At 37.2% G+C, this 15,654-nt stretch overlaps 1 protein-coding gene across 1 annotated transcript in view; it reads left to right on the forward strand.

Annotated features, from left to right (window-relative positions):
* The window catches only part of FAF1 (Fas associated factor 1), a 155,914-nt gene that overhangs the window by 135,100 nt on the left and 5,160 nt on the right, over window positions 1-15,654 (forward strand). The window contains exons 16-18 of the mRNA XM_008925207.3: window positions 356-436; window positions 736-813; window positions 4,830-5,045. Of these exons, the coding sequence (XP_008923455.2) occupies window positions 356-436; window positions 736-813; window positions 4,830-5,045 (375 nt within the window). The remainder of the gene's footprint in view (window positions 1-355; window positions 437-735; window positions 814-4,829; window positions 5,046-15,654) is intronic.

Consider the following 15,654-nt stretch of genomic DNA (forward strand, 5'->3'; position numbering starts at 1 on the left):
CTCCTGGCATCAGCCCACATACACTCCTCCAGTGACCCCCTCCCAAGGAGGCTGCTCCACTCCTGGGCTCTGCACTTGCCACAGCCCTTGTAAGAACAGCAGGGTGGAGAGCCTGGGTGCCAGATCCAGCCCTCAGGCCAGGGCTTGGACACATCAGTTGAATCTTAGCTTCAGGTAAGGTGTAATTTTTAAAGCCAGGGTCTTCCTTGAGGCGTCTCTGAACTTACTTCTCCTAGCAGTAGTTAGATGGGTGATTTCAAAGTCACTGGGGTTAAAGGGTGCTTGTGAACATAAAGTTATATGTCATACTGGTCCACTGTTTGCTGACTTTTTTTTGTTTCCCTTTTCTGTTTAGGATGAACGTGAAGCCAGAGAAAATGTGAAAAGAGAGCAGGATGAAGCGTACCGCATCTCACTGGAGGCTGACAGAGCCAAGGTGTGTGTGAGTGGAAGTGACCACATGAGTGATGGGATGGGGATGGGAACCCCTCCCCAGTTTGGGAATCCTCTCTGGTGCAAAGGCACCAAATAAGGTGACTGGGACTAAACTTGACTGCATCTTTTAGCTAAAGCAGTCCTTGCCCACTTAATATAGAAGTTGGGAAAGAAATGGTAGGAGAAGATCGTGTAATAAATACCTAATTTCTTATATTAATTTCTACAGAAACGTTGAGAAATGTCTTTGCATTTATATTTATCACGTATTTATGTGTGATTGCCATTTGTGTTTGTTAGAGGGAAGCACAAGAGAGAGAAATGGCAGAGCAGTTTCGCTTGGAACAAATCCGAAAAGAACAGGAAGAAGAACGTGAGGTGAGATGTTTTACCTTTTCTCACAAACTTGAATTCATGAAGCTTATGAACATTGCAAATATCATTCAACACACATTATAACTTTAATTCAAAGTGTACTTTTTGTGTGATTTTTTTTTTCCTATTGATTTCTTACCGTATGTATGTGAAACATAGTGAGCTAAATCATTTCATCCACTGCTTAATAGTTTTTCTGTTCTGTCATCTGGATCTCAATTTCAGCCAGATATAAGATAGACCTGCTCACAAGAGATCCATGAAATGAGCTCCATAAACGGTGGAATCTTTGGGAACCTCTAACCTTTTTCTACAGCCACTCCTTTTAAAAACATAATACCGTGGAGCCCTTTCATTTCTTCCAGGAAGTAGCACAGAGTCTACCTGCAATATTGATCAAACAAGTTGCCAAATTTAATTTGGGAGACAAAACACTTAAAAAGAAAATAAAATCCAAAATCTAGAAAGTTGAATTTACAGTACTTCTAAAAGTTTCTAAACTGTCTTCTACGAAATCTTCCTTAGAATGAAAATTGTGTTTAAACAAAGACTTTATGTCTCCTGTCCTCTGTAAGAAAATAGAAATACTCTGCTGTGCAGAGTACTGTTCCTCAAACTGTTATTTTGTAGATTCTCTTAGTTTTTTGGGTTCTGAGGGTCCCAGTGCCTGTCAGAGATGGCTCCTGCTGCCTCTTTCAGGATCTAGGTTAGCTCCTGTCCTAGCTCCTATGTGTCTATGTAGGTGTTTACATAAAGCATCATGTACACAAATTTACTTACATTAGTGATTTCCCCTTTTTCACATCCTGGCAACTACAAAATGCACTGAAAAGGTTGGAGTGCAGTCATGTTTCTTCCTCTGAAGTCCCACCACATAAAATGGACTAGTCTTTAAAATATTTTCAGCTATTCTGTGAAGTTCCTGACTTACAAGTCCTTACAGAACTGCTGTGAAATACACCTGAAAATGACTTTGAAACGCTGAAATAAATTTTTCAAAACAGAAGTGATATTAATATATAAATGACTTGACTGAAGTCACAGTTGATTGGGGGTTGTCCTTTGAATTCTAGGCATAGAAGATTCTCTGAGAAAGTTGCTAATGAATACAAAGCTATATCAGCATCCCTATTGAATATGTATTTCCTGAGTATGTTTACAGTGTTATATCAAATATAAATAAATTATAAATATTCTTTTAATATTTATTCATTTATATAAAATATCAGAGTTCCAATCGTTTTGGTGGGTTTAATATAATGTCTTTGACTCTTATAGATTATGGACATTTGAAATTCGGAATTATATTCTCATTTAATTCTCCACTTAGTTAAAGTTCATGGACCTCATAGAATTGTAGTAAATCACAGCCTTGCTTATCCCTCCCTAAATGTGACTAAATGTATACTTGACATTTCAGTCTTGTGTACTTTGCTGATGTATGAAAGAATTGAATTATACAACTGCAAAAAAGTTGGCTTATGAACACATTTATTATTCCCTGACATAAACCCAGTGAACAAACTGTATGATCAATGCATTTCCATATATATTTTTGACCAAGATAATTGCATTAAAAACCCTGAACCATTTAAGCATTCAAGGGCCTTTCAAGCAGTACTGTGGTGTAAATACTAAATTCAGTCCAAACCGTATTCAATGGTTAGGAAAGATGCAGTCCACTTCTTTCTTATCCTGCAGTACCTGGTGATTTATTTAGCTCCTGTTTTTAGCACAAGCCAAGGTGGAAGCTAAGGCACAACTGAAGGAGCAGTGTACAAAGCTGGACTGTGAGAATTGTGTCAAGAATAATTTTAAGACAGCAATTCTGTTAGGTTAATAGCAATTGAACAGAAATCAGTACTGTAGCATAACAGGCTGTTGAGCAATCAGCTCACGCTGAGGCTCAAGTAAAAAGTTTGTTTTTCTTTTCTAAGTAATTTTGCATGCATAGAAACAATAATTACTTCTGCTTTATTATATCTGCTCCTGAACCTTTTCTGATACCTTGGCCTTTTGGAAATGGTTTTCTTATGCAAAGGCAGCAAGACTGGTCCATGTTATCAAAATATACCTGGGCTTCCCTGTTTTAATGCAGAGTGCAGTAATGAAAATAATAGGATCTGTTTGCTTAGTAGAACAAAAGGGATTTTAACAATAATGTTTACTAACACTCCCCATTTTCAAGTATACAGATTACTTGTACTGAATTGTTCTGCAACAGTGTTTGCTTACAGAAGTGGCTTTATGTTCAGTTCGTATTTTAAAATCTGCCTGTTGAGCTCTTCACATACTGAACATCTTTTTATCAACAAACTGAAATTGCTTGTTCAGGTCCAAGAGTTTTTAATGTGATCCATCACATCATTGTTTTCTGACTTGGTTTGCTGGTACAGAATATCCATTGTAAATTGCCATTTTATGTTGAAGCCTTGGAGACTGGTTACTTTGGGGAGCGACGCACTCTTTGCACAAAGAAAAGAGCTCTAATGAGCTACTGTTGTTTATTTTTCTATAATATAATTGATTGGGTTCAGTAAATAATGTAGCATCTGTTGTTATACTGTGTGGGGAAATGTCAAAACAGCAAGATAGTAAGCAGGTGGTTGGAAATGGTGAGAGAGAAAATTAAAATAGAATCTATTTAAAATATAATCTCATAGTAGATGAGCAAAAATGAACTCAAGTTCTATGTATAAATATTTATACTGAGATATAATTTGCTCAGAGGTGCGTGTGTAAGAAATAGACTATTTAAAAGCCATTGTAATCTTGCTTTTGCCCAGTCCTTTCTCTGCAACATAATCACCCTCCATCAGTGTCTGTTACTAAATGACCTTGGGGAGGCTTTCAAAGGCACTAATAGCAACTGTGTATCTTGAAAGTTTCTTGAAAATCTGGAGAAATCCCTGCCTGACTGCCTTTTTAGTTTGAAAAATTGTCTTTTAGGGCCATTTGGGGGGAGGCAGTGTGATTGTGCTGCTTTTTGCATTCCTTTGCCTTCTCATTAAGTGCTGCCTTAAGAGAGGTGATACTGTAACAGCCGCTTCTAAGTAGGATCAGATTTTTAACAGATGTCAATGCCTGCCCATGAGTACTGACAACACTCAGTACCTTTGAAAATCAAGCCTACCATGTTCAACAGTCTAATATTAGGCATTTCTTTTTCAAAAAAAGGAAATCTAATCAAAATATTAGTGCTGTAGCAGCTCCCAGAGGCAGAGGACAGAGAACACAGACGTTGGTCCTGCCCTTAAAATCTTGACATCAGCAGTACATGCAGTATCATGCACATTTTCAGACATGTAAAGTTATTGCAATTTTGAGGCTGATTTCATGCAAATTGCTGCATAAAATGTGCATGCCTGTGCTTGGAACCATCTTAATAACAATAACTTACTTTAAATCTTTAATCTCTCTTTTCTCTTCTCCCAGTTTTCTTCTTTGACCATTCCTATTTTTATACGTACTCTGTGTATCTGATGTACCTTCACGGTATTTTAAATTGTGTCTTTTAACAGTGTTTTAGTTTATTTATACTAAATTTCTTGCATATATTTCTTTTCACTCTGAACTGCCATTAAGGGTCCGGTCTACTGTAAATGGTCAATTACTCTCTGCAAAAGGAAGGCAATTTGACAAGTGCATTTAAAGAAATACTTTTACTGCCTTTTAATTTATACCCTTTAAGGAAGCAATTGGCCACTTGACAATTATTTTCTCATTCAATTTTTTCCCAGGACTTTCTGCTGAATGATTAAATTATGTATCCCATCGTGCATTAACTGTAGACCTAATAATATGTGTTATAAAGAAGGATTTATTTTAATTAGTTGTCTGGTGGGCTGTTATTAAGGAATGAATAAAAATTATTTTGTCATTGAGATAAAAAGCACAGCTATGGCTCTGGAGCACTGTGACAATGTCTTGAAGTTCCAGAAGAAATAAAAGGAAAAGCTTCCTGTCCTTTTCTTCCATTGCTGGCATTGCAACCTAAATGGTTATTTTTCCTTCCTCAGGCTATCAGGCTGTCTCTTGAGCAGTCTTTGCCTCCTGAACCAAAGGAGGAGAGCACAGAGTCTGTCAGCAAACTGCGTATCCGGACGCCCAGCGGAGAATTCTTTGAGCGACGTTTCCTGGCCAGCAGCAAGCTGCAGGTTGTCTTTGATTTTGTAGCTTCCAAGGGATATCCTTGGGAGGAGTACAAGCTGCTGGGCACCTTTCCGAGGAGAGATGTGAGTAAATATACCTTTCAGGAATAAATACCACTGCTTCTTAGTCCGGTGTGTTAGATGACCAGTGTGTTATAGCACAGAAGGTAAAAGACGTGCCTGAGTCTGTGAGAGGGCTGCCAAGCTGTGAGCAGTCCAGGTGCTGACCAACCTGTGCTATCAGATGTTACATACACAGTTGTGTTGCAAAACCTGCCTCCAGTGACATGGTAAACAGTCCTCCATTTCTGAAACAAGTTGGGGACCATATTCAATGAAAACTCCTTGAATATGCTGAGGCAGCATCACTCACATCCTGTTTGAAGGAAGCTCCATGAATAGTAGCATACTATAGTACCAGTCTGTGGGCTGGTACTTCTGATCTTTCTGGTTTTGCCATTTTGGTGCAATTTAATGTTATGAACAAAACTCAGAGTCAGATAGTGTCCAGTTATGAACTAATCAGTACATTCTAATAAATTTTTCATCCACCTGCTACATAATGCCAATAGATAATCATTTATATCTCCTAACTTGCAATTCTAATGATGTACCTGCTGTGCTTGATTTTCAGAATCAACACTGCTCACTGCTTACAAAAGCCAGTTAAATTCTGTTGATAAATCAACAGATATTTTTGTTCTGGCAACCAGGTTTCTTTGAAAATATACCTCTGTTTTCTGCTCTATTACAAATCAGCTTTCATGTCTTTTTTAGCCATTGTTACAGCAAAGATAAAAAATCAGTAGTTCCAACTGTGCAGCAATTACCTGGGGCCCTGCATAAAAGCTGAAGGGAACAGGTACTGCAGAAGAGATGGTTGAAGTTCAGCAGCTTTTTGGCCACAGTGCCTCAGCACTGCAAATGAGTGGAGGCAGCTCTGGACCAGCTGGGGTTTTATTTCCTGGAGGAATCTCCAGGTGACTGGTTAAGCCACTTTTCACCAAAGGAGTTCAGTAACTTGGGTTGCTTTTCCATTTTGTTTCCCACCACCTGGAGGAAGTTCAGTAGGAATAAGGCACTGATTAACATGTTTGCAGTAGTTTGTAAAAGATACCTCTTGCTTTATCATCTTGTTTCTAAGTACTCCAAAGGGGAAGAAACCAACGTCCTTAGCAAGCATACAGCCTTGAGAGTGGATGTGATTTCTGACCAGTTTTGGGCATAACTCTGAACAGAACTACAGTGCTTGCAGCTCTTCTTCCACCTTGTCCTATATGGAGAATCCTAATCACTTAGACTGAAAAGCAGCATTTAAGGAATCTCATTAATCGCTAATTAACTTTACTCCTTAAGCATGTAGTATCATTTCCAGTGGAACCAAAGACTAGAAGTCATCTATGTTTTCAGGATTACTGTTCATTCAATTTATTTGACAGAAGAAAAACACTGTTTTACAATCTAAACAATGGGTTTAAATATTCTCCAAGTCATTTCTCCCTACCTGTGACTTATTTCTATTGTAGTACATATCTAATATAAAAACCCTACAGGTATATTACTCTAACTTTTTACATTTGTTTTTCTCCTTACACTGACTGTTTCTGTACTTAGTCACATCATTATCATTATTCATTCTAGTGCTGTGTAACAAACTCAAATATCAGATGAATCACATAATAACCAATTGAAAAAGGAGTAGAAAAGAAAAAATACCACTAAATTAGAACAGGCTTATGTCGTCAGTGGCTTTGTGAAACTGGCAGGGAGAAAATGCTGAGGCAAAGAAAGGAGAATTTAATGGCAGGATAGAGAGCTGTTGGTCTGTTGCATGGGAAGCAAAGACCCTTCCATCATTTTTCTATGATTCCAACCTAATAATGCCTTGTATGAAGAGTCACATAAATGATTCATGCCGATTGACTCGGCGGCCATGTATGAATCCGGTTGCCGTTGTGACCACTGGAGCTACAACAGACAAAAAATATTCCCCAGGGGTTCGCTAACCACTGAGAACTATAAATGACATCTGTCATATTCCCCAGGTCTGGAGAGTTGGAAGTGTACAACTCTATGGACAGAATAATAAAAATAAGTGATTGATAAATGCCTTGGAAGTACAGTAAAAGTGTATATTCATTGCCTTAGGCTTCATGGTATATATTTTTTTAAAAATACACTGTAAGTTGTCAAGACCCTTCTAGTATATGATATGTAGCAAAACCATCAGTTGGAATCTGTGCAACAAGAACAGAGTACTTGGGATGCTTGTGCTCCAGAAAACAATAGCATTTAAAATGTCTGTTTGTATTTGAACTATACATAACATTTTTTTGAAAATACGTTTGCAAGTATCAGAATTACTTTACTGGAGTTTTGCTGCCATAAGATGAAAACATGTCTTCTGAAGTTAGGATTTGGTTTTTTTTCCTCTCCTAATCTGTTTTACAATAACATACACACCCCCAAAAGTGTTTCCGTCTTATCAAAACAAGGGTATTATCTTCAACCAAATCAGCGTTTTCTTGTAATAAACTTGTTAGGGCATTTTTACCTGCTTTTCAAAGCCATCAGTCCTGATACAGTCTTGTTGAAGTATTTTTACTTCTTTGGTAAATAAAAATTCATTAGTTCTTAGTCCTGTGTTCCAGTTGCTTACACAGATATCCTTAGCTAACTTAAAGTTGGTATCATAACCCTACTGTAAATACAAACTTCTACACATGAGTAAATACACAGATTAACCTTTTCCAGACACTACTTGTAGATTTTAAAGCAGCAGTGACATTCCAAAGCAGTTAAGCACATGCAGTGACTTGTTATTGGGTCTTTGATTGCATTTTCTTTCCACTGGCACTGAAGTTAGTTATTAACCACCTTCTCTCTCAGTACCTCAACCATGGCAGCACTACATGTCTTACCAACAGAGTGTGCCATGAGTGAACCTGGGTCAGCAGGTAACTTGTACCTCTAACTCAGAAAACATTTGACAAGCACATCTTTCAGAGTGAAGAGCTGTATTGTATGTTCTCTGCATTATTCTTAAATACACCTGCAAAGGCTTTATGGAAGCAGATGTGTGCACTGTTAAATGTGTGCACTGATTCCAGAATTATAGTTCCCTTTCTTCCAGAAATCCATTTAACTATAACAAAAAGAGCTTACCCCAGGCATATTAATGTGCTCAGTCGGCCTTCTAGTTCAGTATTTCTTCTAAGTCCCTTTCTCTTAAAAGGCCTCCCAACCTATTTTTGGTAGTCCTCTTGATCTGCCAGCTGCAAGATCCACCTTCTCCCAGTGCCCTGGAGGCTTCCAAATGATCAGTTCTCACTTACTGCAGTGGTGATCTGCTGAAGTCTTCCTAAAACCTTTAAAAACTTATGGAGTGGGCATTTCACTTAGACAAGAAACTGAAGTGCACCAGGTCTAGCTGAAACTGTAAGAGGAAAGTGCAGAAATTTACCCAAACCGGCTTCAGCTACTCTACTAGGATTAATATTGAATATTTTACGGTAACACTCAGAAAAGAAGGTCTTGGAGTGCTTTCTCCTTTTAAAAGCTATTTTTGAATGTCTGAATTTATTAATTTCTTATGAATTATAATTTCTTTTGCTCATTTCTCCTTAAGGTGGAGCATTAGTTATGTATTTGAAAGTATGCCTTCTGCAGACATGGTATTAGAGACTTAAGCTCTTTATTTACTGTATCTGGAAGCCTGGGTAAGCCAAGACTTCTACAGTATTTCACATTTTATTTTTCTGAGCCACAGCTTAGGATCAGGTGGCAGTTAAGTCACTTAAGGTTATTTAAATGCATCTAAAATGTTGCTTAATAATTCAGAACCAGTTTGCTCTGTTTAGAGTATTAAGATTTTTTAAATCCTTTTAATTAACCAATTTCAACAGCAGTTTAAATAAACAGAAACAATAAATCTGTCTCCCTTGAAAGGGCAGGAAATAAATTTGACTCAAATTGCACGTCAATTTAAATTAGGTATGATCAGGATTTCAGTAAATTTAGGACCAGAAAATGCTTAATATTATATGGGAGTATACAGTAAGGTATTCCTCCAAACTCAAATGGGATCATTTGTTCCTGTGCTCTGGCAGGAGAAATTTCCCTTTGATGCTCACAGTGGTGAAAATCATGTCACAGGATAGAAGTTTGTCAGCACTTGGCACACAGAGCCCTCTGAGCAGGGAATTGTCCTCTGATGTTCTCAGAGGTAGGTAGTTGTGTAAGGTAATGTTAGAGGATGATCCCTATATTGCTATGCAAGGTACTTTGATAATTTTGTGTATCAGTTCTGGCAGCTGTTCTTTGTAAGGATTATTCTGCATTTCACCCAGTGCAAACTACTTCCTTCAAATAACCTTCTTTTAAACTCATTAAGTCATGTTTAAAGTCTCTAAATAGTTCATGAAAGTTATATGTCCAGGACCATCTTTGACTCTTAACATTCTTCCCCCTAATCATCATCTTGATAGAAAAATGGGAGAAAGATGTTATTGTGAGGAAGGATTCATGTAGTGTCATGGTTATACCAAATAGCACTTTTAGTAATGTCATGTAAATCAAGGAAGTAGCTTGAATATCTGTCTTATGTGCAAGGAGGATTTCAGGTGAATGAAATATTTTTCTGATATGTTCAAAGCATTTTGAGAGTTACATGTGATTCATGGAGTTTTTCCAGTCATTTAAATTACTGATATTTATCTTTCCTACTACATAAAGTAGTAGAGATCTCTTTTAATTCGCATAATTAAAATTTTTCAGGTCAGTATAGATCTGATGGTGTCATGTGTTTACTCTGATCTAGTTTACACAAGGCCACAGCCACCTACAAAGGTAGATGTCCCTCCTCGTCATTCACAACTGTCCTTAAGTCAATACTACCTGCCCTTGTCTTTCCTCTCTTTTCAAGATATGGTGTTATTTTATTTATTCAAGCATTGAAGTTTAGTTTAGTTAAGACACTGAGAAGTTGCCTAAGCAAATTGGCCATACCAGACTGGCATGTTCCCATGCCTCTTTTTGAAGCATTATTTCTGACTGTTCTTCTTGATAACTTGTAACAGTAAAATGATTGGACTGATTAACCTTGAGTGCAAGAGAAATGGATTGACATATCATTGCAACCAGAATGCTGAAGCATTTGTAAATCCCAGGTTTTCTTGCTTTTAACAAGTTTATTGCTCACAAAGAATAGTATCACAGTCTTTTTTCAGCACCTACAAAAACAGAGTAGTGATATTCTTGCCCTATTGAAGTCAATGGCAGCACTTTAGGGAATATTGAGCATATTTTGCTTCTTGAAATGCCATGTTTACTTTTGTGGAAATGTAATTTCCATATAGGTAGTCAGAAATTCTGTAAGTATTACAGATTTTTCACAATGTTTTCTTCCACGAAAGACAGACTTGATGTGTCTTTTCAGACCCACTGTCTTTACCTAAGTAACTGTGATATCCAGAGAGAAAGATTAAAGCCCTTCACGTATCAAGTCACTGAAAGGAGATCTCATCTCATCTCATAGATGTAAGTTTATTCTAAAAAAGAAATTGCATTCTGTAGATCAGTATAGTTTCAGTTCTCTTACAGCAGCTCTATTTGAATACAGGGAATGTTTAACCAATTCCGGGAAATAGGTGTGCATTTCAGAGGAGCTGTTTTACTGAAGGCTCACTGGAGTAAGCAGGCATTCACCACAGCACTGAATACAGTCCACGAACTCTCCGTTGAATCCTCCTCATTAGTTACCCAGTGACTAATGCCAACCATGTGATTAATATATTCCACCCAACATCCCCTCCGTGCACATCCCTCGCACCCAAAGTGTTCTTTTATTCAGCACTGCCCCATTTTACAAAACATTTATTTCGGGGGAGGCGCGTTATTGTTCGCAGGAAGATGCCTTAGTTAAGCTGCAGAGCTTTGCTCTTGCATGTGACATTATGCAGCATCAACTGGGCCTAAGATATTTTGTACTTTTTCCCCAGAATTCATGCTTAATGTCTATTTTGTGGACTTTTTTTGACCCTTGTAGGAAGAAAATGTAATGATAAAATACCTATAAAGAGCCTTTGTAATAGTATGATACTAAGAATGCTGTGTCTGGTTACCAGAAAATTTAATGATCTCCTGCTGTTTTGGTAATTGCATAAGTAATGCATCAGACTAAATCACCAAAGCAGTCCTAGGCACTCTCTTTATTCCATTTTACCTATCTACCAATCACAATGTTATACTGTAGATATGATTGTGGTATCTTAACATCTTAATGCTTTGAACTTGTGATAAAAATCCTTTTGGATTGTTTTTTCATGCGATTATAATTAAGTGCACATGAATCCAATCCTGGGTCATTCTCCTGTGTTCCCATCCATTCCCCTTTGGGATGTATGCAAAGCAAAGTTCTTACAGTTCATTTGGAGCACTAAATGTATTTATGTGTTTTGAGACTTCCGGAGAACTGAGGCTGTTTGCTTCCTTTCAGCTCTTCATCAATCTTCACAGTGAAAGCTATAGTATTTCTGGGGATGTGATCTTTTTTTTCTGTAACTAGTATGTTTTAAAATAATTAAATACTTGGATAATTGTTAATTCAGTCAGCAGACAGGCAGCAGTGCCCACAAGTATAAAGAAGTGGTTTGCTCCCTGGCACAGAAGAAAGGATGCTTAAGATACAAATGCTCTCCTCTGTAAATCCCAGTACTTAAACCTTTTCTCTGCTCAGCAAGAAAAATGAAGGTAGATAACATGAAGGAGCAGGTGATGGAGCTCTTCTACCTGCAGGTCCTTTGTCAGGAAAAGACCCAGTCCAGGGTATTTTGTTAGCTTCTCTTTTTCCAAGAAACCACTCAAAGAATTCCTAAACTGATCAAAGATGTCAAACCAGAAAGAATGAAGGGAGGAAAGTAGAAAATCTGAGGAGATCTTTTACAGCACCTTCCTCTTCCCTCAAAGTCTGAAGTCCTCCAGTCTTGGAGTTGTTGGCACTATGAAGACCAGCGTTCTCCTGGTCTGTACCTGCAGATGACTCCTCTGACTGATTCCGTGTTCTTGGTCTCAAGGCAACTTGTGTCATGCTTTAATGTCATCAATACCACATTAACAAAAGTCACATTATTCGAAGAGACTTTAATTAATTGAAACACTTCTGTGTCTTCACTTCTGCCAAAATCCAAAAGAGTGTTGGTTATTTTGTCATTGAAAATGAGCTGTTTGAAAGGCTACAGGGAGATGCAGTCTTTTGGTAGTGATTTTTTCAGTGAGATTAGTTCTTGGCAATAAACATAAAACAAGTATTTAGTGCTGTTAGTAACTGGATATATTTTGGCCATATTTTGGGGGAGAATTGATCCCTAAACAAAATTTCTGATCTTGAGCTAAAAGGAAGCACAGAACTACCTCAGAGCTACCCAGGTGGAGCCACTGTACACAGCACTTCCTAGGGTCTTTTATTGAACAGTAAATAAACTACAGCTATATATTTCTTTTATTACCCAGTGTTAAAAAGCCATAGGATTTGGGTTAAAAATGGTATTTTTTTAAAACATCATTTACATTGGGACTTGATTTAGTTTTGACACAGGAACGATTAGTGTTGGTGGGGGTTTTAAGCTTTGGTTTACAAATACTATGGGGTTTTTCCCAATTAAAAACCTGAATTTTCATGCAGAATCCTGAATTCATAATGTTGGACTTCTAAAATTCACCAGATAGTTCCACTGCCACTATACAAATATAGTAACACTGAGTTTGGGCTTATCCTTGTTATTTACACTGCCCTGTCATTATGTTTAGTGTTTTAGAAAACAGAAGAGAACACAATTACTGTCTTAATTTACTGTTAAAAAAGTCAGGTAATGCAAGAGAGGTTAATAAGCCTTCAGTTGTTAAAATCTATGCAGCAAATTCTTTTTTTTATATGAATTATGTTAAGGCAGTGAAAATTTACCCTTTGTAAAGGTTGGTGGCATCTTGTGTATCTCAGAGCACTGCACAGCTTTCCAAAGGAAGAGTAGGAAGCTCAAAGTAGAGGATACAGCATGGAAGCTCAAAGTAGAGGATACAGCATCTCAATTTTCTGTTTTATCAACAGCTGTTACTTTGCTAAGTAAATGTATTTTTAAACATGCTTAATCTAAAATATGTTTTGGGAAAATCTCTTCAAAGAAGTGAGACAGTAAGAGTGTGATGTATCTGGATTAAAGCTTTGTGTTTGGAACGAGACTACAAGTCTTTTACTATGACATATTTTTCCTTGTTTGTGACGGCTTTCTTCAATTCAGATGTAAATTATCTGCAAGTTTATTCAACTAAGCCTGATCTAATTGCATATATTTCTATAAAGTAACCCCACTTTGTGTGTTGCTCAAGTTGAGCGTATTATCTGTGTAACCCAGAGATATTTCAATAGGTAGAAAGGATTCACTGTATTTGTTTGTGTGTCACTCTGAAAATATAGTTTTTTAAACAGATCTGGTACTTTACCAGGTGTGCCTTTAAGTAATTTCTATTGCATTTATACTTTAGGAGGATTAGGAAAGAGAGTAAAAGAACTCTTTGTCCGTTAGATTCATTAAATGTATTCATGCGTGTGTAAGTGGTATAGAGGCTGTGCTACTTGGGAATCAGATCCTTGTCCTAGGGTGGAGAGAAAGGTGAAGGGTGTGATATTTACTGCTTGTGTAAGTGTCATAATAATTGTGTATTCGATTCTTTATTTTTAAATTACCTTCCTGGGCATTAAGCCATTTTTTTTGTATTTATCTTTTCCCTACAGAGTTAGGGAGGGTAAGGAACCACACCTTCGAAATGATGAAAGTACAGCTGCTCAGGATGTGAATGTGTAATAGAACAGATTGCTCAGCAAAGGTGAAGACAGAAATAATACAGAAATTATTCTAGAAGGAAAAAGACTTTGCTATAAAAATGTTGTTTAAATTAGTATGCATTTTTATTGTTGGTTTATTTTAAAAGCCAATGAATTTATTCAGAATAAAGTGTAAGTAGGTACTACATTCCTACAGAAGTGTGTATAATATATATATATATATATATGTACTACCTTCCACGTTTGTGCAGTCATAAATCATTTGAACTTCAAAGCGCCACAGTACTTCAACTAGCTAGTGCTTAGTTGAAATAATTACCACAGAATTCATTGAAACAAATATTTATTAAATAATAACTTCCCTGTGCCCCAAACTGACATTGGCTATATAACGAAGCTGGAAGCCACAGCTCCAGTACACCAAAGCCCTTATAAGGGCCTGTAAAACTGTATCCACAGTTGGAAGAAAAGTGTTGTTTTACCAACTTAAACCTATTTTGGTGAAAATGAAACCTTTCACAGCTCAGTGGCAAGATCTAATGCTGACAGAAGTAAGGCCCTGTTAGCACCTCTGGTCATGTTGCTGGAAGGAGTCTTCCCTGAAGGGAGGGGAGTGTTAAAGTTTACACAGAAAGTCATTTGCCTGAAGGGAAAATCTCCTGGGGCAGTATCTGCATTGGCCTTGGGACAGCCCCAAGTGCTGCTGCATGTTATTCTACAGAATTCTGGGAGCTTGATTATCAGTAATTTTGCTGTCACTTGTGTTATACTCTCTTAGCTTCTGAATATTGTGTCCCTCCTCTGCACCCTACACATTAAATAAGCTTGGAATGGCTTACATTCTCTTTTTGAGGGATCTTAGTTTACATTTCATTATAATATAAACTATTTGCCTTAGGAAACCCACAAAAGATATTTGAAAAATACATTCAACTCATGAGCTGGTATTGCCAGCCCTGTGTGCATACAACTGGTAGAAAGTCAGTTATTGTAGGACTTGGAGCATGTAAGACTTAGCATTTGTTGAGGCCTTTAAAAAATGCTGAATGTTTAACTTGGTGAATTTTGCAACCTTAATCAAGAACGTGTTGATTTCACCACATAGATGAATCTCTTTGAGTTTGACAGGATCAAATCAGATTCAGTTTATAAACACATGCTTAAATTATTTCCTGTGTAGTTGCTAACAACATAGAAGAAATCTTTAAATAATAAAGGTGTAGGGGTTTGGGACAGTGTAACTTATATAATGTGCAGGGCTGTTTTGGAAAGAGCATCATGCAATGGCACCAGAGCAGAGGGGTGCCAGCACTGAAGTGGGCTCCAGAATTTATCCTGTTGTTAATTAAACAAGGTACACAGATATAAATTTGATGGTATTTTGTACTTTGCAGTTTGAAATAATACACATAAGTTTAAGTGCACAAAATTCAGCAGAACACTACGTTTAACACACCTTTGTGGGCTACAGCTCTTCCAAGGTCCTTTGTTATAGGGTCATTCTTTGGTTTCTAATTCTGTTTTAAAATACTGTAAGTTAAAAGGCATCTTAGGTCTTATATTTCATATATTTACAAGAGAAACCATTTCTTTTGTTAGGAGGTGTGTTCACTAATAAGGCTTCTATTCTTCATAGTAAACAACATATTTACAAACCACAAATAACAAAGTAGAAGCTGCAGAAGGGTTGTGGTGTGATAATTAAGTACAATGGCGACCCATATGAACAGAAAATGCCAAGGAGCTAAAACAAAGCAACAACAGCTTTGTTTGTTGACAGATGTAGGAGCCATATTGTTAGTTAATTGGGTAATGGTGTAAACATTTGCAAACTCTGCTGTCCCTCAGTGAATT

Source organism: Manacus vitellinus, unplaced genomic scaffold (genome assembly GCF_001715985.3).
Source record: "Manacus vitellinus isolate BGI_N305 unplaced genomic scaffold, ASM171598v3 scaffold_21_pilon, whole genome shotgun sequence".
NCBI lineage: Eukaryota > Metazoa > Chordata > Aves > Passeriformes > Pipridae > Manacus > Manacus vitellinus.